A 24,874-nucleotide genomic window follows, 5' to 3' on the forward strand; every position below is an offset into this window, starting at 1 on the left:
CTGTGCAGCAAACCCGAACCACAGCAGGCTTGGTGCACATGCAGATCACCTGGGCAGGCTTCCAAGAGGCTGTATTTGCTGTGTACACACTGTGGAGCTGGTACATACATCCAGAGTTGGAGTGTACAGGAGCACTGGACATTCTCACCAGGACAAACAGAAAATACGTGAACTCTGCCTGGTTAAGATTTTTTTTCCACAGAAAAAACAGAAGGTAATCCTAGTGCAGAAGGTGCCTTGTTTTGGAAGATCAGAGCATGTAGGTTTTGTGTTGAGAAATAAACCAGCAATGATCCTGTATTTGGGAGAATATCTCAAAGCCCAGTCAGGGAAGAATCCTGCAGATAAACTAAATTAGCTAGAAGCACATATAGCAAACTTCCCATGAAATGCCAGTTCAGCACAGCAGCCACTCACGCAAATTAATTTCACAGCTATAGTTCATTGCATTCCCCTCCCTTTCTATTTTCAAGAAATTCTTGATGGAGTGTGTTGGGGGTTAACATTTTTCCAGATTTTCTCTTCCAATAAGCTACAAGGACCATGAATCAGCTCCAATTAAAGGATATTTTTATTTTCTTTCTGCTTTGCTCCCCCCAGTAACAATTTGTGGGGTTGGGTCCTGTGACAACCTGCCAATCAGATGTAGCCAGCCACCACAAAAATGTATCTACTGGAAGCAGGTAAGGAATTTGGATTGTGTTATTTTCCAACACTTACTCTGGTAAAAATGGTTTCCCCACAGATCACTCACCTGGGTTAATGGTGATGAATTTGTTGTCTGAAGGATATTCCTCTGGAAACCTGTCCATCTTTGGAGGAGGTTTTCTTGTTATCTCTGGTCTTGGGATCTTGCCCAGGTACAGTTCGTTGGTGAATGCTGGTGGCACTTGGGTGGAAGGGAGCAGCTGGGGCTGAGTGTTGGCTTTCGCAAAACTCTCCTTCTCGGCACCTCCAGCCATGGGGGCAACGTTTTGGTTTGGCTCTTCTCCCAATATGGTTTTATTTCCTTCTTCCTCAGCAGTCCTGTTGGGGGAAGCCACAGCCATGCTGGGCTCTGTGCTATTGTGTGCCTCCGAGTCTGCTGCCGCCCTGCTTTTCTCCTTCTTTTCAGCATCCTTTTCTTCCTCTTCCTCATGCTCCCGCTCCCCATCCTCACTTTCGCTCTTTTCATCTTTCTCCCCCTCCTCGGCTCCCTCGCCATCCTTTGTCAGTGCCGAGTCCCGCTCCGTCCCTGTGGAGGCGGCAGTGGCCTCAGTGGTGGCCACCACGGCCCGCCCGGCCTGTTTGCTGGGGGCAGCGGCCGTGGGCAGCCGGGTGGGCCACATGCTGCTGGGGAAGGAGGAGATGCCCCCGCCGCTGAAACCCAGCCCTGCCAGCAAGGTGCTGGTCACCACAGAGGCCATGGTGGCCTGGCTGCCACTGGAGGAAGGGCCCATGCCTGTGGCCATGGACACGAAGGAGAAGGGGAGCCCCGAGGAGGTCCAGGTGGAGGAGCCAGAGCTGATGGGAGCCATGTCTGCTGAGGAGGCAGGAGATGCTGTGGGCTTGAGGAGATCACCAGCAGCAGAGGGGAAGAAAACACAGCAGAGAGCATCAGCAGGGGCCCAACATGCCACCTGGAGTCATTCTCTTGCTTTTCCCTCCCTTTTAACACACATGCCATTCTCCTAAAACCAGAGACTCAATACCAGCTGGATGAAAGGCTGAGCCAGGACAGAACAAGCCACAGACCTGCCAGCAAACCAAGAAGAGAGGAAACCTCCCTGCATTCACCACATCATCAGCAAAACCCTCTTTATCCTTATCTTTATTTTACATCGGGACCTTCTCCATCCACATCACCACTGACTTGTGAGTAACATTTCCTCTTGGGGTGAGATTTACTCACAGTGCTTTAATCCTTAGAATACAAGGGGTTTAAAAATACAGTATTATATAAGGGCTGTCCCAAAATAATGGCTGTGCTGCCAACGTGAGCATTCGTGGCCAGTGGGTCTACTCTGACAAGGAACTCTGGCTCTTCCCACGCACATTGTGAGGGCCTCAAAGGATACTATTTTTATTTCCTTAATTTACCCATCAGGATTATTCTCCTAAGGACTGGTGTTGCTGTGAGGCATTGCTCTTGTTAGAAAAGAACTGCAGCATGGCCAGCTGGGCACTCCTGAAGGACTTGGAAAGCATCAGGAGCCCTTCAGCAAGCTACCACCACATCTGCCAGGACCTCCAGGCTGTGACACCCATGTATAGACTCAGTTTTCCACATCCACAGGACTCTCCCTGGCCAGAGAATGAAAGGCAGGACTGGGACTGCCTGCTTCACTGAGAGGCATCAGGAAATGAACTATGGACTTTGCATCCTGCCAATATTATTCTAATGTCAACCCACTGCGCGCATGAGGGTCTCTGCACACGTGTGTGCTCTGCTGTAAATAAAACCCCTTAGTACACACATAAAGAACTAAACCTTGGTCTATCCATAAAGAACTAGTCCTAAATTACATGTGGAGAAAGAGACTGAAGTGAATTGCCTGAACACAAGGAGTAATTCTGTGGAAGAGCTGAGTCGGCAGTTCCTCTGGACAATCTGACCATTCTCCCACTCTGAATGGCTGAAAAATGTCTCACATTGCTGAATTCATCAGCAGGAGGACATTAGCTGGAAAGGTATGTATCACATGAGGACAAAAAGGGATTAAATAAGTGCTGCTGAACATTGAAAAAAATGTAAAATGTTTATTTTGTAAACTTAAATTTATAACTTAACAGCATTTCTGCATCTCTCTGCAATTCCCAGGTTCAGTCAAGACATGTAGTGGAAATGCTGCAGCAAACCAAGAAAGGCTGCTTTCTCACATTATTTTTGACCAGCTGCAATCACAGAGAACCTGAGATCTCAGATGAAAACTTGTGCTTTAGAGATTTCAAGCGAAAACTTTAAATAAATATCTAAACTTTCAGATACTTATCACTCTGAATCCCTAAGGCACTGTGAGATTTGCTTTTTGCTGGTATGAGCAGTCTCAAAGCTGGACTGAGTATTAAAATTTGACAGCAGATTTATATATCTAGAATACCTCTATACATCATTAAACAAACATTAATCATTCACATGCAAGCTTTCTATATGTTATTTGCTCACTAGGGAGTATATCAAACTGGATCAGAATAAAACCAGAAGCAATGTACTTAGAGTAAATTCAATAGTATGAATCCAGCCCATAAATTTGACTGAACAACTCAGTACACTTGATGCCAAGAAATTTAGTTTATGGATAGTTTATATTAAATAAACTAATAAAATGCTTTCAAAACTGAAACAGTGTATTCCATTTTTGCTGTAAATGTACCAACATTTCTGATTCTGGAATACAAAAGTTGGCTTCAGTGACTTGTCACAGTCTCACCTGAATTAAAATAAAACAAAGAGATTGTTCACACAAAGATGCTGTGTGTGAGGCCTTATTCCTGTTGCATATGCTTGTGGTCATACAGTTTATAAAAGAAATTAAATTTATTTTCACAGTCATCATTAAGATTTTATAAATCCCCTCTAAATGTGCTGAACACTGATTGAGGAAAATTTTTTAACACTCAATTCTCCAGTGGTCAAAGCTTCTCAGAGCATGAATCTAGAAAACCATTTCATATTGGAACTATATTTTATGCTATAAACCCTTCTGTGACGGATCTGGACATCCCTTCCCCAGGAAAGCTGGGTCCTGCTACAGATTTCCAACACTGTGCTGCCATCTGGTGGGAATGTCCCCAAATCCCCACTCCCTAAATCCATGACTTACCACGCCTGTCTTCACAATTCTGGTCCCCTCGAAAATTCGAGTGGTGTTAGCTGGGGAAGGAAGAAGAGCAGCTCATCAGGGCAGGGAAGGAGGCAGAGGAATAACTGCTAAGCTACTGCTCAACATGTGGCCACAGAATACGGGTGCAGGTCTCAGCCTGGAGCAAAGGCAACTCAGCTCTTTGGGCATTACCTCACTCTGCACTTGTGTCTGAACGCAGATTTACTTGTCTTTAATTACCCAGGCCTGGCAATGCTGGCTTACTGTCAGAAAAAAAATTCTCTCCTTCAACCCCGAGCTGGATGGAACATCCTGACTTACACAGAAAGCAAGAGTAGCTTGATGATAATAGTTTTTTTTCTGTCCTAATGATAAAATTGTCATTATTTATTGCTATATATCTCAACTACAACTATAATCAACCCTGTATAACATTTTGAAAGCTCAGGTGGAATAATTTTCTAGGCTAGATCTTGGGTAGAGCCAGAGATTAGAACAGCAGCTCCTTTCTTGGGACATCTGGAAGGAATCACATCATCTACTCCCACTGCAGATGTGTGTATCACTTCCACTGCATTGAATACTGGGCTAGAAATGGGCTAGAGTACCCAAAAGATATCCTACAGAGCTGTCAGTAATGATTTACTCCTAACTGTGATTAAACAGTTATTGTAGTCAAACTTGAAAGAATTTTTCCATTCCATCACATAGTAAAAGAGGTCATAATAAGCAATACACCAGTTTCTAACTTCTGTCTGGCACTTAAAAGTGAAGTCTAAAACACCGTGCTGACTTACCAAGAACAGACATCAACATGAGTTGTGGCTTGGACAGGACACTTGTCTGATCCCTGCTCTCTCTTCAACGCTGCCAACACTGAGGCATGCCACCACAACAGAACTAAACCATGTCCATAGCCTGACATCCTTCAGACACTAAGTGCTAACAAAGCAGGACCAAAACTCCCATACTTTCTGAAAATGACACTGAAAAATGCCCCTATTATTTTTTCCATTTACAGCATCAGATACAAGTGACAACTCTTTGCTTCATCCTAAGGATTTAAACTTTTAATTCTCTGCTTGTTTTATTCTTTCATTACCCATTTTGAGGTTTATGCATCTATAAGCTGGAGTGGGAAGGAATGCTCTCATCAGAGGCAAAACCTGCCCTACTTAATAAAAAATGGCATAATAAGATCCCACGAAGGAGCAAAACTTTAGCACTTAGAAAACCTCTAAAATCATCAAGTTCTTCTACCGAATCTCAGCTTTACCAGATTTCTCCAATAAACTTAAAAGGAAATCCATGATAAAAGACAGTTTACCATCTAGTTATTTTGATTTTCTTTATATATGTATGTTTTGGAAATCACTGAGGTTGCATGCATGGTAAAACCTGAATATCTCCACATGTGGTTGTCAAGGTAGGACTGATCTCCATTCCTCTTTACATAACACAGACACCGATCAGACTCACATTCTGTTATAGCTGTGCCTCTGATGCATAAGGAGTCTCTGATGAATTTGTTTCAGAAAACTAGTACCAAGAAAAGCTCTAAATTCTCCTAAAACCTGACAAACCCTGACAGCAAGAGGTGTAGGCAAACCCTCCTCACTGGAAATGAGATTCAGATCAAGTCACTGGCCACAATATGAAATTAGCATTGTCTACGTGCATTCAAATATCTTCTGAAGTAACTTCATACCATATTGCACTCTGCAAAGAAAATACTAAACAAACAAAGAATAGTTCAATGTAAAAATATGTATGTGGTTTTTTTACCTTGAAAGAGCATAGTCTGGCTAAAGTCACTACGCATTTCATTTCGGCAAACTGCTTGAACTCTGAACAGATAAAGGATGTCAGGTGAGACATGGCTAATGATGGCCTTCTGTTTAAAAAAAATAGATATTATTCAGTTTTTTACCCCCACAGTACTGTCCACGATCAGTTTGAAATATATAAAGCATTGTGCTAACACAGGACATTTATGCCATATAAGACAAGCTATATTTCCACATAGAAATATTCAGTGGTTTCCTGGAGAGGGCAAGGCTGAAGGGATGCACCCAGACACTGCTGACTCTGCCCATGAGAAAGAAATGAACATGTTCCACATCTGTTCTCATGACAGTCTTCATGCCTCAATGTCTCTGCTCTCCTCAGAAGAACTTAAAACTCAAGTCATTCGCCTTTACAGCAATTATAATAAGATATTTTAGGTGGAGATCCACATTCCCAACACAGGATAAGTCCAGAAAAGACACTGCATATTAAAACTGTCTATTTTGCAACAAACTGGCTAAGGCAATTTGATGCTGATGTACTATGCAACACGATGGCTGAGCATCCTGGGCTGTGATATCCCTGCTCACTCCTGACCTGAGAGCTGCCTTAGTACACAATCACATCAGTTCACAGGAGTAGCTGTATGAGTCACTCGAAATGCTTGTGATCTCTATAGCAAAACACTGTCTAGCTCTGATTCAAGATGGGACAGCCCAACTGCATCTGCCAGAGCACTGAAAACAATCTGCACTTCCCTCTGACAAGAGGTTTCCTTCTTCTCTTGCCCCTAAAATAGACTGAGCTGTCATTGCTTTCTTAACCCAAAGCTCTGCTGAACAGCACTGGGTTTCAGTGCAATTTTTTTCCAAGCTATCACTCCATCACATCCCTTGCACTTGTAATTATTTCTTTTACATAAAACAGGATGGTTTCATGGTGCCCACCTCATTTTTGCTGATTAAGGCTCTCCTCCTTATACCTTATTAAAAAAATCTCCCTTAACAGTATGAAATTATGACAAGAGAGAGGTTACAATACATCATAACCTTGGGTGCCTTTCAGTGGATTCCTTTCTGATTTCATGAGGCAGATTGTTCCCTAATGTGACCCAGATAATAATGTCTACTGGGGAAATTGGAAATATAAATGGAAATGAAGTAAAAGAATCTTCATCTAAGGGAATAAGAGAAGTATTATTGTATAACTGATTGAATGGGCCCAGAGGACTGTGTATTTGAAAAAAAAAAATGGTAACAGTCATTAGGAATAACACTGTGCTGCTGCATTTTTCATGTGCATATACAGTTACTGATTTCATTATTCTGGAGGCTTTCTTTGATTAACAAAAAATGGAGGCCTTTCAAACCTGAATATGTCACTTTGATTTTATATGTAGAGAATGTTAAGGACCAGTACAATACTTGCTTCCACTTAGACAAGAATGACAAGCAGATGAAATCCTAAATGAAGGAGATAGAGCAGTGCTTCCATCTGTGTTGGAACTGTCTTGCTCTTCTCTCTTTTTCTCACACTGCCAGATGTAGGCAGTGCTTTTACAGGGCCACTCCAAAATAATCTTCAAGCCCTAACTACACAACTCCTGCCTCTGGCAGCATATAGTGCCAGAAACTGCTCCAAAGTCTGCAAGGGGCTATGCACAGTGAAAAGCCTGAGCCCAAGAACAGATTTTGGGGGATGGGATGTCTAATGTGAAAATCTGCAAGTTGAACACAAGCCAAAAGGTATTCAGAGCCTCACCATTTCCCAAGCCAGCTGCTTCTCAGCAACACTACATGAAAAAGTGTCTGCAGATTCAGTCCTTTATGCACTCACATAAACTATAAATTTACATTCCAGTGTTTGGGTAGCCTGTTAGGCAACGTTCAATTAATGCTGAACATTTAAATAGCAATTCATTGTGGGCCAAACATTAGGCTGCCTATAAGGTAACAACTGCTTTCTTTCTCTACCTCTTTCTACCAAGAAAATAACAATATAAGGATAGCTTGATACATATGTCTGGGGTTGATGCTGTGCTTTTACCAGGTCCTTGTCACTATCCTTGGTGAAAGTCTTCTCCTTTTCATCTTCATTTTTAGTCCAGCTATATGAGATCATGTAGTTCATGATTGGAGGGTGGTATATGGTTTCTGGTTGGTTCCAGGTTACCAGTAGCGCTGTCCTGTTCACAGGCTGCACTTTCATGTTGACTGGAGGAGTGCTACAAGCTGAAAAACAGAAGGAGAAAAGATGAAGCTCTTCTAAATAACCTAGAGAAAACAAACAGGAAGAATGGTGCCTCACCCTAAGAGCTAGGTTTTTTTCTTTAATGGTCTGGCCTACAGTGACAGCTTAGACTGCAATCCACTGAGACCAATGGGATTTAATACCACCTACAGCTGCTTTCTGCTCTCCTGAGTAAAGTGAATGAGAGAATTCATTCTCTGCATGCAGGTTGCTTAGTTCTTGAAAGTCTCAGTCCTGACATTTGCACCTACACTTTAACTTGGTGACTTAAGAGCTCTGCACTGAAACATTAAGAAATACAGTGGACCTGATCCACAGCTTCCCTCATCCACTCCCTGCTGTCCTGTAAGGGGTAAATACCCCAACATGCTCTGCCGGGCCCGGAAAGAGTTGAAACTTCTGAAAATGTGGCACTACTGGGTCAGTAAATGTTTTCCTGTTAACCTAGTACATTTTCACAATTATTTTATACTCCTCTTTCTATATATCTTCCTTCAAAGATGCTCAACAGATTGTCAGTAATGTATCACCAGCAAGGGAAGTGTGGCTGGGAAGAGTGGCTCATGATGAGCTTGGCCATAGCCTCTGAGCAGGCAGAGGAACTTGCAGCCAGCCCTGCCTTCTTAACCCTGCCTGCAGCGTGGAGGCACAAGTCACTTCTCAGCCACGCTTAAGTCAGTGGGGACATCAGCACAGGGACAGCTTAACCTCTGGGAAAAGCACGGCTTCTGTTTCCAGCAGTACCAAACCCAAAATTCTGCAGAGCAGACCAAGCCCAGGCACAAATCCAGCCCGGCCCCTCAAGGGGCGGGGTGTGCACAGTCCCCTTGCAGCGCGGAAGAAACACTTTTCAAGGGGTTGCCATGCAAAGGTCCTGGTGAGGCTGCACAACACTAGATGGCACTCACATGCTGTGGGAAAACTGCAACATCCCCTTCCCAGCTATAAAGAGTATAGCTTTTTTCCAAGCTTTAAAAATCACGTTTAAAATACCCAGTTCAGTGCATATTCTCACATTCTCTTTCTCAGTATAAACCCTGAACCAAGGAAAATCACTTGCAATGATACCTAAACACATGTGCCGTGGCAAAGGAGCTGGTCTCTTCTGCCAGGGAAAGGCAAAGTGTCACCCAGCCCATGAGGCTGACACTGTTTCCAGAATTATTTTTCCCAGTACAACTTTTCCTTTTAAAGCCAACACACTGAGCTTGTTTGCGCTCTGCAGGTATGTGACCGTGTGTATATTTGGCCACTATTTCACTTCTAAAGAGTCCTGGTAGCACTGAAAGGGAGAAACATCTATTCCTATGCCTGGACTTGCAGGCTAGCCATGCAGCTTTGCTGTCACATTACTGAAATAGCTACAGTTCTTAAATAAAAATGATTAAATGCTTTAAACACCAATATTATCTGTACAATAGAAAAATACCTGTCAAATGCATTCGTGCAGTTATAAGTCACATTTTGTAGCTAGACGAACAAGACAACATAAATTGCAGAAATATGCTTGGGCAGAAAAAATCTTTGATGTTTGCTCTTGCCATGAGAGGCGGCAATCCTGCAGTTTTGCAGTAGATCCTTCTGCTCAACCCAGAAGGATGATCCAGCAAAACAAACAAACCCTACAGCACCTCAAAGCATTGGATAAATGTATGTGAGTTTCTATTTACACTGAGCTGAAGGGATCAAAACAGCATTCTGCTGTCAGTGCCACAAAGTCAGAAGCCACACCACGGTCTGCTGCCTGCAGATGCCTTCCCTCTGGCTCCCTCCTGGTCCCCCAAAGCACAGCATGAAGGTGGCCAGGACCTAGACGAGAGGGGACAGCTGATAGCCATCGGTGTTATCACTATTTACAGAACTTCCTGATCCTTGGTATGCCTCTCCACGCTCACCTCTTTCCGCTGAGATGGTCAGATCAATTCTCTCTGGCATCACTGTTTATTGATAACTTCACCAATAAATCATAACTGCCCTCTTTGATGCCCTTTGTCATCACAGAATTACACTTCAAAATGCCAGGCCAGCCTTTATCACTCCACCTAGTCAAATCTCATCAGAGATAGGAGCCCAGGGTGAAGGACTACCCAGACCTAAAACTCTTACCCAGTCCTTGTCCTCCAGGAGGACATGCAGAGATTTATATATTTAAAGTAATCATGCATCAAATTGTTTTAGAAATAATTCAAGCAGGTAACCTTCCTGAGAGACAGAGAGATCTACCTTAATTGCACCAGCCCTCTGAACGATGTCTGGCCAGCTGCTTTTCACACAAGGACCCCAAGCCACTCCAGGAAGAGGGGGCTGCCTTGTCCCCCGTTCTGTGCCACTCTCTGCAGCCAGCCTGGATGCCATTTGGAACAGCTCATGGCAGCCAGAGAAGTGGATATTTCCCAAGGGTAAATAGGAGACTCACAGGCTCAGAGTCAGGAGACCCTCCCTGACCCTGCACCCCGATCCAAGATGGTCACGAGCACTTTTAATCACCTGAGTGACTCCAGTGACTCCAATTAGAGCAAGCCTCATTCACGGCAAACTAAAAGAGGCTGAATTTACAATACTGCGATTTCTCAGTAAATATTACAAAATTTACATGACTTAGGATGACTTGGTTCAATTTACTTCAAGGCACAGAGCAGTAGCTGAAGTAATTTAATATTAATCAACCTTTTCTGTTCAACCACATTTTTTTTAAACAACTTATGAATGGGCAAAAAAGAAATCTTTTTTTATAAAATGAAATATATGGTTTCATTAATTTAACTAAACCTCCTTAGGACACAATGGAATAAAGAAACATTTGATCCAACAATTCAATTTGATGATTTAATTAAAGTGATACATAATAACATAGTGAATGTCTGAGAGACAAGGAAAAAAGTGCAATGATTTGACCATCTATAAAACAACTGGCATTTCCCAGAGATCTAAGTTTTCTTTCAATACTCTCTGTGCCTTGGATTTTTCCAAGAAGATTAAAAGAATCACATGCTAAAGGACCTCTACTGATTTTGCAAAATGTGCAGCTGAAGAAGAAAGAGAAATGCAGGAAGAGGTTGGGACAGGGAAGGGGAAGTTTAATCAGGACACATTAAAGAGAAACACAAGCTTTTATTTTCCTTTTTTTTTTTAAACAAAACCAGGCTTAATAAGCAAAAAGAAAGCCTGTGAATTCATGATTCCTTGAGAAAAAAAAAAGACCCAAAACCAAAAACCAGCACTATTCCACACTGAAATAGCACTTCAGCTAATTTTAGAAAAAAAATATTAGTTCTCTTTAAAATTCCAATCCTGAGGGATAACAAAATATTGTGGGGGCTTTCAGGATACCTTTTGGTGGTATATGCAGTCCTGAGCAGATACTTACACAGGTCTGGCAGGACACCAAAGCCACTGTGTCCTAGGTTAGCGGCCCTGTGCCAAGACTTGTGGAGGCAGAAACCCCTGGCTGGGGCAACCAGGCCACATCTCAGAGCCACTGAACAGGCAAGAGCCTTTGCAGTACCATGGTCATGCCTCACTGCAGGCACAGACATGCCCTGGACCTCTTGGAGGGAAAAAACATTCTCACCTTCCTGTCAGGGATGACCTGAACTGGGAGAACCTGGCAAACAAGCTGGCTCCAGCCTTCTGGAAAAGTCCTGCAGAGGCAGGAGCATTGTGCGGGTGCATCTGGAGGAAGCCCCTCTGACCCAGCTCAGGCAGCCTCAGTGGCTCTCCCAGCTGCTGGCCATGCATGGGGCTGCCCAGCAGCTTAACCCAGGCTTTTCTCTGCAGATCAGCCCACTGGGAAAGGCAGGGGGAACCCAGCATCTTGGCCAGCCTCATCTTCCATGGCTCACTCAAGCCTAGAGAAAACCTGTTTGCCATTGGCAGACGAATGCAGCATGCTGATACAGTCCTAAGCACTGGGCCAGCCAGCCATACAGCAGAGAATTATTTTCTTCATGCTAAAAACATTTCAGTGGGCTGGAACTAAAAACTAAATTAATTTAACAACTCTGCATTCATCTCTCCCATAATCTGATTTGTATGTTGTATTTGGCTACATAATCTCCATGAGGCTTTCCTAACTGAAAGCCTGATAAAGCTTAATCCAAAAGCTCCTGGCAGCTCCATTTCAGCGAGTTGAAAAACAAAAAAAAGGGCTTACTGTTTTGCAAAAATTAATTGCTGATACTAAGACACACCCATGAATGCAGAAAGGGCATGTAAGAGAATATTACAGCTTTTTTTATTAATATTGTTCCTTAAAAGCAGCCTGTATTTCTCTTTCAAAGACAGAAATGCAACACCAGCCAAACTTTCTGGGTTTCATCACGCTTTTTGCATATGCTACTTGTGGTTATGAAAAGACCTATTTAGGGAAACTTTGAGAGAGTGCAAGAATTGTATATTCAGTTAAGGCTTGTATACTTTCTCCCTGTAAAACAGGTCCTCATATGACAAATCTAGTTCCACTGGGATCAGCAGGATTTATAAAATCCTCTAAAAATGTTCTAAGTTAGCTTGTCCATGCATAAAAATGTCACCACTTTAAAGGCAGTTATTTCTAGCTGTGCTATGCCCTCCTTTGAAAAATCCCACTCTCTCCCTCCTGCTGAATGTCTCAGCAATGCAAAACTGCTGTTCCTCTCCTTGGTGCCATGGGATACATGTGTGCTGAAGCCCTGACAATTTTCAGCACAGAAAAGCAGCATGACAGTGAGATCCTGAATCCCTCGTGGTGACATGGGCAGGGATCTTCTAAGGCAATTCATATATGGAAGGGGAAACATCAGCATCAGGATGTGCCCATAGCATGTTACTGGCTCAGAGCTGCTCAGTGCTAACTAAAAGACAGGGACAAGGATCATTTCTTGCTCTGGGAGGCAGCTTCTGGCTGTAAGGTGAGAGAGGCCTCATTTCTCTTTCTTACTAGTCTGGATATACAGGATGATTCATTCAATGGGGTAAGTGAGAGGGAACAGTGTCTCTCCCTTACAAAACAGGAGCACAAAGAAGGTACTTGGGGCATTTCTTCTCTCATGCTCAGTAGAAGAGAAACTGAGAGGTCAGTATGGAGGTTTCATGTCTTTCTTCCCCATAGGGGCAAACAAGTTGATGGCCAACAAGTTCTCGGGGGAGAGAGGGTGTTTCCTTCCCCTCTGCCCCAGCCCTGTGAAGGAGCTGGAAGGGCCAGTCCTGCAGGACAGATGCACCACTTGCTGCTGTAATGACAACCAACTCAGCCACAGGCATCCCAGATGATTTCAGAGTGCCTGAAAGCTGTGATCAGTGCCTGTGCTATTGTCAAAACACTGCACCAAGTTCAGTCAGCCCTGCCACCCCCAGGAACCTGACTGCAGACAAGAAGAAAGCAATGCCAACAACAGAAAAGAGAAGAAAAAATACTTTCAACTACATCCATACCTATATACACACACATATATATTCCTTCTCATTATTAGATCCTCAAAATTTAAATTAAACCCTGAAATGCAAAAATATGCGTTATGCTGCAGTGAGAGAACTCCCACTTGCTTTCAGTGCCATGGTAAGGGAAGTGATGCAGGGCCAGATTCAGCTACATTGAACTGGTGCGACTTAGTGGAGGTGCTTGGGAAGACACTCTGATCCATAACAAACAAGAGCATGCTTTGGGCTGTAGGATCCAATCCCAGGATTCAGCAAGGGCTGTGCTCCCAAAGGACAACAAATAAACTGTGAAGATCATATGCAGAGACAACACAGGCTTTAATATATCAGAAAGTGCTAAGAGGCATACTTATAACATTTTCCCCCTTATCCTTTTACTAAATGTTTGCAGGTTTTTTTGCTTTGCTTTAGTGTACATTGTTGACTTCTCAGAGTGCTTATAAATAACATTATTAATACATAAGGATAATTGCTTTAAAGAGTAGCACACATTTTTCCTTTACCTTTGCCTGTACTTTGCCAGTAGGCATTGGCAGGCTCTGGAGCATGCTGTACACACAAATATTTGTGTTGATCTACTTCAATCCACAGGCAGAATGTAGCTAGGAGACAGACTATTTATCTTCCCTGCTTTTACCTTCCACTATGCTTCAAACAGACAGGGCTGCTTCCTGAGGTGTGAGGCACACCGACAGACCCCACACTTGTTTTACAAGCCCTGAGAAATAACCTCATGAGCAAATGGGCACACGAGTCCCTCTGACAGGAGGGCTCTGGACAAGCTGGTGTTTGCCTCTCTGTTGCTTGCCCATTTCCCAAGGTGGGCACAATCTGCATTTGTATTAATACCTGTATGGCTTTGTAGCACCTAAATTTCCATGGCATCACAGCAACAGATCCTGTTTTACTAAAAGGCATGGACTGTGTGTTTGCACCTTAGTATTTCACATATTTCACAAATAGTGTTTCTACAGTTGTGGTCTGAGTCCTTAGCAGTGCAGATCAGCCTTGAACCATCAGGTGCCATACTGGGCTAAACTGATGTCCGACATGGACCTGCCCTGTAAGTTTTGTATTTGTATTGCACGCATCCATGTATGCACATAGAAGGTGACTTGTGTTTCAAATGTACACCTGTGCCCTTATTTACACAGTGTGTTTGTGCCACACGTGTGGTCACATTCAGTGGTACAAACGGCACCAATGGGGAGAAAGGAGGATTTCCTGCCAGAAGGACACATATTTGCCATGTTAACCAAGCTGGCCTTTCCAGTGTTCTGGTGAGGGTTTGGACTGGGGAGCATAGGAAGGATAAGCCAATCGGGCTGGTAGAGCCTCCCAGTACATGCCTGCGGGATGCCCAAAATCAGACTAGGAAAGCAGCTTTCCTTTCATAGTTTCTGGAGGCTTTTTCCAACACAAAGGATGAGCTGCAGGCACTCATGGTTCAATCTAAAATTAGTACTTCTGTGGGCTGAACAGCTGGGCCAGCAGGTAGGCAGTGCAGAAAGGAATTCCCTCCAGGTGTAAATGGAATAAATCATCAAGCTCAGCTCTTCCAGCTTTAGTGGCAGCTGTGAACCCAAACCACACCTACACTTTCACACTGAATTCCTCTTGCTCTGTTGGTTTTGACCCTTTATAATCTCTGAAGAAGTGTGAGCAGTGACTTAGTGCTTATTAAAAAATCTATTGATAAGTTGTTTCCTACATTCAGGTCCAGACACACGCACTCCTCACATTACAACCACACAGAAGTTACTACAGGTGTAAAACAGAACCCTGCAGAACAGAGCCACTGCAAGGGAAGCATGAGACCTGTGTCAGGTACAAGTACCACATCTTTTTGCATCTGATTCCCCCTCAAAATGGGTCAGTTTTTTTAATGAAAAGCTTTGTGTTTCACCTTACCTGAAACTCTCTAGAAGGCAGAAGCCTGTCCTTTCCTGCTTTTGCAGGACACTCTCCAAGACAACTGCATACATGAGGACCCAGCCAGCACGACAGAGCAAGACAGGGCTGAAGTGGAAGAGATGAAATATGCAGAAGGAACACACTGATCTCTGCCTAAAATGTGCATTCAGCAGCCACTTGAGGCTCAAAAAGAGACTCTTGCAGCTGCAGGTGAGTACCTTTACTTGGAGCACTTAAGGCAGCGGCAGACGGGCAGGTCTGTAGTGCAAAGAAGCAGGGCAAGCAATGAGCAGAACAGTGTCACCACCCTCAAGTGTGACCTTTTGCTCCAACACAGGCTGCTACACCAACAGAAGTCCTAATGATGAGACATTAATTCATTTGCACCACACCTAGTACGGTGCTGACCTGATTAAAGGGGAAAAGAATTGGGAAAGGATAATTTCCATAGCAAAATGAAATAAAAAAGCCAATAGGAAAAGCCCAGTTATCCAAGGAAACCAGGAACAAGTTGTTAATCCATGAAGAAATCTTCCAAGATTCTTCCAAAGGACAAAAAGAATCAATGCTAAAGGTAAATGTACCATAAATTAACTAAAATAAGTTCTTTGTTTCCATTCTCCCCAAAATATTCAAAGAAAATAAATAGCTAAATTTTGCTTTAGCCATCCAGAGTTAAATTTTCAATAATTAATGATTTTAAATTTACCTTCACTTTGCTGTTGTTTTGGATATGTTACATATTACTACTGAGTATTTTTTAGTAATTTAGGTTTGACTAAAACATAAAAATGACATTCTACAAGAGTAGAACTTCTCTGCCTAAGACTCTTTTTGGACTCCCAGAGACAACCTGAGGACATGAAGAGACTGCAAAGTTGTTTTGAGACAGTTTTCATAAAACATGGGCATTTAGAAAGCAAAAACAAATTACTGGAAGTAATAACAGAGACTATAAATGAGACAAATAACTTGTTCTCATTCAGAAACACTGCTGCCAATACTCTAAACTATCTGCCTTTAAGTGCTGATGTCAGTGCACTGAATCTCTGGACCTCTGGATGCTGCTGCATGGGAGGTGCACTCCAGTGCTGTGCAGAAAGGCAACAACCTTTACAGAAGGCTGTAGTCTCATTTCTGACATCAGGAGCCATGAAAAGGTAAATAAGAACTGAACTGCTTTGATTGAGCAGTGCAGTACTTTTGGCTGCAGACCAATGGCCTGAGCCATGCCTCCAGCAGAAGGCATGCAGGGAGGAAAATCCAAATATCTTCTATCCAGATTTTAGTGGCATTAAGTTAAAAGGACTTCCAAACTGTGAATTACTACCACATAACAAAAGTAAGTAAGGAAAATGATCACCTGTACAGTACTAGAGAAATGTCCCAGCTGTTAGAGTCCAAAGCTAAGTTTTACTGGAGTGAATTTATGGCTGCTCATTTTTTAACTTAGGCTAGGATCATAATTACAGATGGTATTCTAACGCAAAATCCCACTGATGGGAAACAGCATTATTTGAGACTCCAGCAAAGAGTAATCAGACACCTTTGGGAAAGTAATCAGGCATCTGTGAAAGAAAACTCTGATGTCAAGAGCCCCTCACATGGGATGCTTGTTTAAGTGTTCTAAGGCATGTAGCACATTTAATGAGATAAAAAGGTTAAAGGGAGTTTTGAGTGTTTAAAAAAAAAAACAACATAAAGAGAAAGAAACAACATTTGATGTAACCAAAAGCAAAATTAAATGGGCAAGTATTGTTGCACATGGGGTACCTCCTGAAACAAGGAAATGAAACATCTTTTCCTCCTGAGTTTCCACACCTATACCTTTACTAAAGCAGGTAATGTTTTGTAAACACAGTTCTGCTTGATGGAACAACATGTGAAAGTAGCAAGGGTCTTGCAGACACAGATCCTTGAACTGGATGGACTTTTATGTAAGAATTCTGTTTGCTCCCTTTGAGCAATGTGCACTATTAAACCAATAAATAATTAGCAATCGCTCTACCACAGCTGCTTGAAAGCAGCCCAGGAGCTGCAGGAGCACAATATATGATGTGATGGAGCAACACAGTCCTGAGCCACAGAGGACAGGTCAGAGAAGAAAGGAGGCAATTTTAACAAAGATTTTCTTGTCCAAAAAGTCAGACACTGCCACAGTCACTGATAATTACAGTGTCTGGTCAATGCTTTACAAATGCATTCTTGGCTTAGAACATCTGTACAGAGAACCTCTAACTTTCCAAAACTTTACATAAATTAATATTGCAACATGGGTGAGCCCTCTTGTTAAATGATGATCTGCCTGATTTAACAGCATGATCCACTGTATAGGTTGGATCTCTGAAAGTTTCATCTTAAAAAGTATCACTGTACAAGGGTTTACTGTCAGCCTACCAGTTGCTACAATTCAATAGCTGAACAGTATTTAACCTGAATGGTGTATTTCAGAAATAAGATCTTCAAACATAATTTGTATGGTTTTTTGAAATAGCTCCAGGGTCAACTTAAAAATTAAGCTCAGCTCATGGGCTCTGATTCAGCAAAGGTCTTAGGCATATGCTTTCATTCCAGGCATACAAGCAGTCCTCAAGAGAACTGTTTTAAATCAGCTTTTGCCAATAGGAGGAAGGAATGAGATAATGGAATAAAGGAAAACTCCTCTTGTTAAACTCTGACTCTGAAAATCTGGAGTTTTCACCTGTAAGTGAAAAATTAGTCCTATTTCAAATTAGCTAAAGTATTTCACCATCTTGTATTCTGATGATTAAAAACAATGCCCCTCTCTTCATTGCCTCTTTAAAGTTAAAAAAAGTGAAAGGAGAGGAGAGTAACTGCAAAGCAAAAGGCTGGTAACATTCATACTGGTTAACAAACTGGATCCAAATGCACTGACCTAAAATAGCCTTCCCCAGAAAACTTTTTGTTAAGCAAATGCCACAAAATTTTGGAATTTTGCTAAGGAAATACTCAGGGGACAAGTATAAAGTGAGAAAGTTTTCCTCCAGTGTATCTGTAGGTTATGCTACTGGTCACAATTTTGTGACCTGAGATAGCTTTGACAGCTGAGAGGAAAGACATTCCTCTTTGGTACCAAACGTTTGCCAATGGACCACTGCAGAGCTGCATCACTTTGTGTTGATCTGAAATTCCCTAATCACCAGGGAATTCTGAAAATTATTCTGAACATTATGCAAATTGTTCTGGGCACATTTTCCTCCAAAATAAGAAAGGCTTACATAATGAATGCTACCCTGTTTTCCAGATTAGCAATACTGCCCACAGACTTAACAGAGTGTGACAGAGGAAACAAATTGCAAAAATTCACACCGACAAACAAACCCAAACTTCCCCTCCAGAGCTGCAGACCATCACAAACCATATCACCTTGCAGCAAGTAAAAGACACATTTTCATGACCTTGCCTTTTTCTACAACACACAAATCAGGAACAGGGAGGGCAGACAAGAGTCAACATGTGACAGCCATTGGTCACATTGCCGAATGCAATGTGGAAAGCATTGAGGTGCAACCAGGAGGTTTGCAGAAGAATCTGCATAAAATAAATTCGTCATGCTAAGCTTACACTCTTCTATACTTGTATGCGAGATTGTCTGGCTGGAAAGCACTCCATGCTCTCGGATCCTCAGTACTTTTGCATGAATGACACTGTATAAAGAGGAACTATATTTACTAGCTGAATAAACAATAGGTTTTGCTTTCACTCAAGTATTATGACTTCAACTCATTTTATTTATATGTCAGTAGTTCAGAATGTGCAGTGGACCAGGCACATCATCACTTTTCACCTTTGTCAAAAAAGGGGCCAGAAACATCCACATTGTTATATTTCTGGAACAGCTATATCTCATCCCTGTAACCTTTGGAGGATATACTACATCCATTTTGTGTTAGCAACACTGCGCCAACCTGTTTATTTTTAAGTTCATGAAAAAAAAGCACCTATTTTCAGTGTCCTCTGTTGCACACACAACCCAGAAAGAGACAAGCTGACAGAGCTGGTACAAAACGACTGGCTGCCCAGCTATCAGCCTCCTATAGCAAAAGCTCAAGGGAGACAGAAAGCACCAACTCCAGCATCATCCCTGCCATTAGATGGCATGCTGAATGTTGTCAGACCATGGGAAATGCATGTCCCCCACCTGAAGGTCTCTCTTGTCATAAATTCAAATTCCCAGACGGGCACAAGTACAGAGCATTATGCTACCTGAACATGATGGGAGAGGACCCATAGAGAACCTGCTCAGGAAACCAGTCCTGAGAACCAAACCATATAAACATGGACTAATGGTTGTGCTGCTCCCTTGCTCCTGTAGACTTGCTCACCTCATGATAACTAAGCCACGTGTGCTTGGTTTGGATCAAAGTCATGGTGAATCTTCCCAGTAATTCAAGTGCTCCTTTGGTCTCAACAGTTCCAAATTCAAGATCAGCCCATTAACTATAGACCTTAGTATTTGTAATGCGCTGACAAAATTGCAGGTTTCAGTTATTTATTATGGTGGTGAAAATCACCCAAGGATTCTTTATAATTCTATAAACGATCCAGCAAGTGAGGAATATGCAGGAGTGTGGCCAAAGCAGTTAAATCTTCTTGAATGTTATACCAGATGTACCTTGGCTGCACTCAAAATAAAAACTAGTCACTTTTGTCACTTTTAACATAATGTAACCCATTAACTTTCATCACTGTTCTGGGTAAATAATATGTACAGAGGATATAACTAAAGAAATTACTGACACATGTTGCTGTTACAACACCGACTGAAAACTACAGGCCAGAGCATCTGAGCATAGCAGGAGATCTCCTTCTCACTTCTGATGTAAATTCTCTGTCCCAAGGCTGCCTTTAAAGCACATGAGGTTTGTGTACGTGTATATTATATATATATAAATAAGCACGCTCAGAGAATAACGAGCCCTGAGAAATACACTCTCTCAGTACTCTCTTGGGAGGGTGAGGTTGCTGAATGCAGCTGTTTTCATGATTCACATCCTCTAAAATCTTTGCTTTCTGTGCCTGGCCAGGTGAAAATGCCAGGTAAAAAATGGGAAGCTTGTAAATCTGCTTAGCTGTTTCCTTCTGGCAAACTGCCCCTCTCTTCTTTACCTCTGCTGGTTAAGCACCAAGCACTTCGCAAGACTGAAGACTGTAAAGTACACGTCATTTCTTCTACCTATAAATAACACCAGTCAACACCACAAAGGCAAATAAAAGTAGTAAATTTATTTGATATTTATTTCTAGTCTTGCTTTATCCAGAACACATTTCTCTCAGAATTTCTGATGTGCTACTTCAGCCAGGGCTGCCTGGGCCAGTGTAATAGCAACCTCCCTCCCACCCCCTCCATCCAGCTCACTATCTGGTGTCTGACAGAAGTAAGTGCCAGCTGCTCTACAAAAAGGCATATGAAACACCTCAGCAAGACATTAGAAAATCATCTGCCTAAAAGGAAGAGATTCTTTTCCTCCTATCACCATTACCAACAGACTGATACGAACGTTGAATTTAAAGGTTGACAGTTCTTCAGAAGTCTTGTTACTGGAGAAATGAAACCCATAACCACAGCTGGATACTCTATTTCCATTCAAATACCCAATGCGTCAGTGCTAACGGGGCTGAATTTTTACCTCTGACCTTGGTCCTTTGGTTTTCCCTTTTTGCCAGGCATCTCCACAGCCCTACAACCAGTTGGCAGAAACAGGGACATTGCCAGTTTGAGATTCGTATTTTGTGGCTTTGAGACCCACATATTCTAAGGCTGTATTGTCATGGCACCTTGTGACAGCGAGTTCTACAGGTATTTGTAGCATAAGCAGAATTAGTTAATTCATCAACACTTATCAACAAGGAATGCCTGCACAATGTGCATTATTTCTTTGGTAGCTCACAGCTGTTCTTGACACCATTTGATGACAAAGTAGACAGAAAAAATTCTCCTACTAGTCAAGTGTATAAGTGTACAAGTCTGAAGTATAGTGTACCTTTGGAAGCTTCTGTGCCAAGCGGATTTTCCAATATGTCTGTCATATCTTGGTTCCAAGCATCCTTCACAGCAGACTTGGATACCTTCCTGTTGTTCAGGCTTTGCTGTGGCCGGAAATTATTCCTCAGGTACTCCACGGACTTGACATGGTCTTGCTGCTCAGTGGTGAAGATGGAGTAAAATGCCTCCAGCTGATCGCAGCCAGCATGGCAGGGGAGAGAAGGGACATTAATTAGAAAAACAATGTGGTGAAATCCGGGTGGCTGATAAGACAGTAAAATGTGAGGAAGTAAAATGTTGATGCCAAGACTGATAAAACTACATGGGAAGCCAGACTGCCCACTGAAATTATTGCCAACCACCTTATCTCAACACAGGGCTTATCCTGCCCAACATGGGAGAAGGCCTTCTAGAACCTGTGGATGTCTGTCATTGGCAAAGAAACATTTGTCCTTAGACCCCTTGTCTGGAAGGATTTTGTGTGTGACACAGCCTTGCCAAACCCTCCTCACTGCTGGCACTGTTTTGTTTCACAGTATCGCGTCAAGTGCTTCTAGGTCATTCCACACCAAGAGCTTTTGCCTGGATAAGGCAATGCTTCCTTATCTCCAAATACCTTATGAAGTTTAGCTGCCAGGCTAAGCTTCACAGACAGCTCGTGCAGCACTTTTAGGCACAGCTAGCATATACTCCTCTGGGAATAAGTTTCTTCTGTTGGATTCAGATCTGAGCTATTTATAAGAAAATGTATTAACCTCTAAGAAAGAACTGTAATTGGAAAACTTTTCTGTTACTTCGTATCTTAGTATTTCTTAGAAAAAAAGTCTAGTAAACTAAGGTGGAAATATCTTCAGCTAATGTTTTTCTCTATAATGTTTTTCAGCTATCAAGGTCGGTACAGCATTTGCTGCTAACCTGTTATCATTCAGGACAAGAACTAGAATTAGTTATGTTGCTGCTGGAAAGACTGAGCAAGACAGAGCAGAGAAGGAAGGAATCACTCCTGATAATGTTTGCATCACATCAATTACACATATTGATAGTATGGATTTTGGGAGCATAGAATCTGGCCCAGGACTTCAAAAAGGGACTTGAGTTACATCCATAGCTTAATGACAGCTCACTCAAACTTACACTCTTTTCATTAAGTGTGCCTGCTCTAAAAGCCCTGGAGAAGCATGTGAGCCCCAAATCTTACAATTGGAAGAATTATCACGGCAGCCTCAGTTGATAAAAAAAATCAAAGCAGTGTGTAAGAGAGCAGTTAAGCATCATCCACTGACTCATGAGGCACCTACTACCATTACTTAATTTCCCTTCAAAATGGTAATCTGAGATCCCTTCAGCACAGGGACAGCAGGGGACAAGCAGGGAGGGATGACCACCAATGACCAGTTCCCATTGCAGGCAGGGAGCTCACGTGCCACTTCCAGAGCTCAGGTGCTGCTTCCAGGCTTGCAGGTGTGGATGGTGGAATTTGAATTGTACTTTTTTTTCTGCATCTTATAGGAATGCTTTATTCCCAGGTTCTCAACACAATTCTGTTTCTGATTCTTTCAAAGAAACATCTTGAAAAATTTCAAAAACCATTTCCTAATTATTAGCAGGACGCCCTCAAAAGCATAGGAGGATGGATTAAAAAAGGGGTAAAGGGACTGACTTACACTTTTGTCTAAAAAGAAAAACCAAGCCAACAGATGATCCTGCTACACCCTTCTATAAAAGCACAGATCAAAACTCTTGTGCTTATTTACGTACCTTTTGCACTTCATGCACTGGAAGCAGTTTTGATGAAGCCAGCTAACAGGGCTTAAGGTGACTTTATAAAAGCACAAGAACTTGGGTAGTAACTACTTCTCTGAAGTCAAGTCTCTAGGCTTAGACATTAATCTGTGACATTAATTGAATTTTTAAACTTTCGGAGAGAACTTTTAAAATATTTTCTTCTGCTATGCTACCTTGGGGAGGTATAATTGCATTTTAACAACTGCCAATTCAAACATGATTTTTAACCTTCCACTTTTCATGTGTTGAAGTACATATAAGCCATTTCAACCTCACTTTCACTATAAAAATATTACCTAAAACAAATGAGATTAATTTCTCTGTAGCTGCCAGAAAAAAATTATATTCCAAGATCTGCAGTCAAGGAGCTGCAATCATGCTCTTCAAGGACTACAAAAGCTCCCGTTCAGAAGAAGAAATGAGAAGCTCTTGTAAGACTATTGTAGATACAGGGAAACCTGATCTAAAACTCTGAGTCATGCAATTACAAACTATTAAAGCCTGATTGTAGTTTTCTATGGGTTGGATATACAAATGGCAATTAAAAATACTGAAACTGTTACAAGCACAATGAGCTACTCTGAGGTATGCATTACGAGAGATAATGCCATGTTTTGGGTCATTGAATGCACTTAGCTTTACAATGCATCTGCAGGGTGACACAGCTTTTCCTGGTTTGTTGTCTAATTATAAGGGTAGATGATGATGATGGAGGACTGAGAATAAAATAGAGAAGCCTCCACAATGGACCACTTCACTACTGTCCTTTTTCCAGCAAGGTATTTTGCACAAAAGCAAGAATTTAATTGGAATAGCAACAAAGATTAAACAATATCACTGTTGTTCCCTGGGATTACAGGCTGCTTCATGGGGTTTGTGATAAAGAAGGTTAAACTATGGCAATCGATTATGTTACACTGTTTCTGTTAGAGGAACAAATAATAACCATAGCTGAGGCAGGCTCTTACACACATCTAGAGCTGCCGGGGAGGGGGGGAATACTATTATTTATTCCACATGTGTTGTAGTATCAATGAAAGTCTGTCTACACACAGAATTCCCAGCCCTTCAACCACACACACATGCACAGAGCAGCACAACGCCAAATTTTAAGGGCTTGATTTGGCGCAGTTACTTCTGTAGAGCACAGGAAAGGAGCTATGCCAGGACAAAGCACCTTTGTATCGACAGCCGAAATTGGTATTTACCATTTTATTTGCATTTGTTAAAATAGAAAAAAGAAGTGACCCACCTGATGCACACACAGGGTATAAAACTGAGCGTGGGCCAGGCCTTGCAGCCACCAAATAATAAACAGTAAACTTACTGATGTAGTGAAAAGCTACAAGGGATTGCAAGTATCCTGCAGGCAAGGACAGAATTCAAAATGATCTCAACAATCAGAGAAATAGCCTGAAAAAAACAAAGGGTCTGATTCAAACAGGACCATGTGCAGAGTCCCAGGCTCCAGCCAGAACTGGGGGCTGCCTGGAGGCACGATGGGCTCAGCTCAGCCAGAGGGCTCCAGGGAAAGCCTCCAGCAAAATGGTTCCTGCTGACCAGGAGCTGAACACAGGCAGTACTTTTGTGAAACAGGCAAAATAACACCAGGATGGGTGGCTGGAGACATGAATTGTGACATGTCCCTCAGCCTCTGGAGGGCCTCAGCTGAAGCACTGCAACTGATTTTGAACACAGACTGTCAAAAAAGGATGAAAGAGTCTATGGGAGAAGCAATGAGATCTAGAAAACAGGAAAAAAAGCCTGGAGCAAGGGTATGGCAAGTGCCTTCCGTACTTCTGAAACCTGTGAGCACAGCATCTGTCAGTCAGAATCACCCAGTGAACAGTTCATGTGCACTTTACAGAATTAGCATACGTAAAAAGTTTGCTTTCAGTGGCTTATGACA

The 24,874-nt window shown here is 42.3% G+C and overlaps 1 protein-coding gene across 2 annotated transcripts in view; it reads right to left on the reverse strand.

Moving 5' to 3' along the window:
• PTPRG (protein tyrosine phosphatase receptor type G) overlaps nucleotides 1-24,874 on the reverse strand; it is a 407,666-nt gene that overhangs the window by 78,941 nt on the left and 303,851 nt on the right. For both annotated transcript variants that reach the window (XM_048315233.1, XM_048315234.1), the window contains 5 exons: nucleotides 21,179-21,371; nucleotides 7,638-7,822; nucleotides 5,589-5,697; nucleotides 3,804-3,853; nucleotides 755-1,547 (listed from right to left, as the gene is read on the reverse strand). In XM_048315233.1, the coding sequence (XP_048171190.1) occupies nucleotides 755-1,547; nucleotides 3,804-3,853; nucleotides 5,589-5,697; nucleotides 7,638-7,822; nucleotides 21,179-21,371 (1,330 nt within the window). The remainder of the gene's footprint in view (nucleotides 1-754; nucleotides 1,548-3,803; nucleotides 3,854-5,588; nucleotides 5,698-7,637; nucleotides 7,823-21,178; nucleotides 21,372-24,874) is intronic.

The sequence above is a fragment of the Corvus hawaiiensis genome, chromosome 11 (genome assembly GCF_020740725.1).
Source record: "Corvus hawaiiensis isolate bCorHaw1 chromosome 11, bCorHaw1.pri.cur, whole genome shotgun sequence".
NCBI lineage: Eukaryota > Metazoa > Chordata > Aves > Passeriformes > Corvidae > Corvus > Corvus hawaiiensis.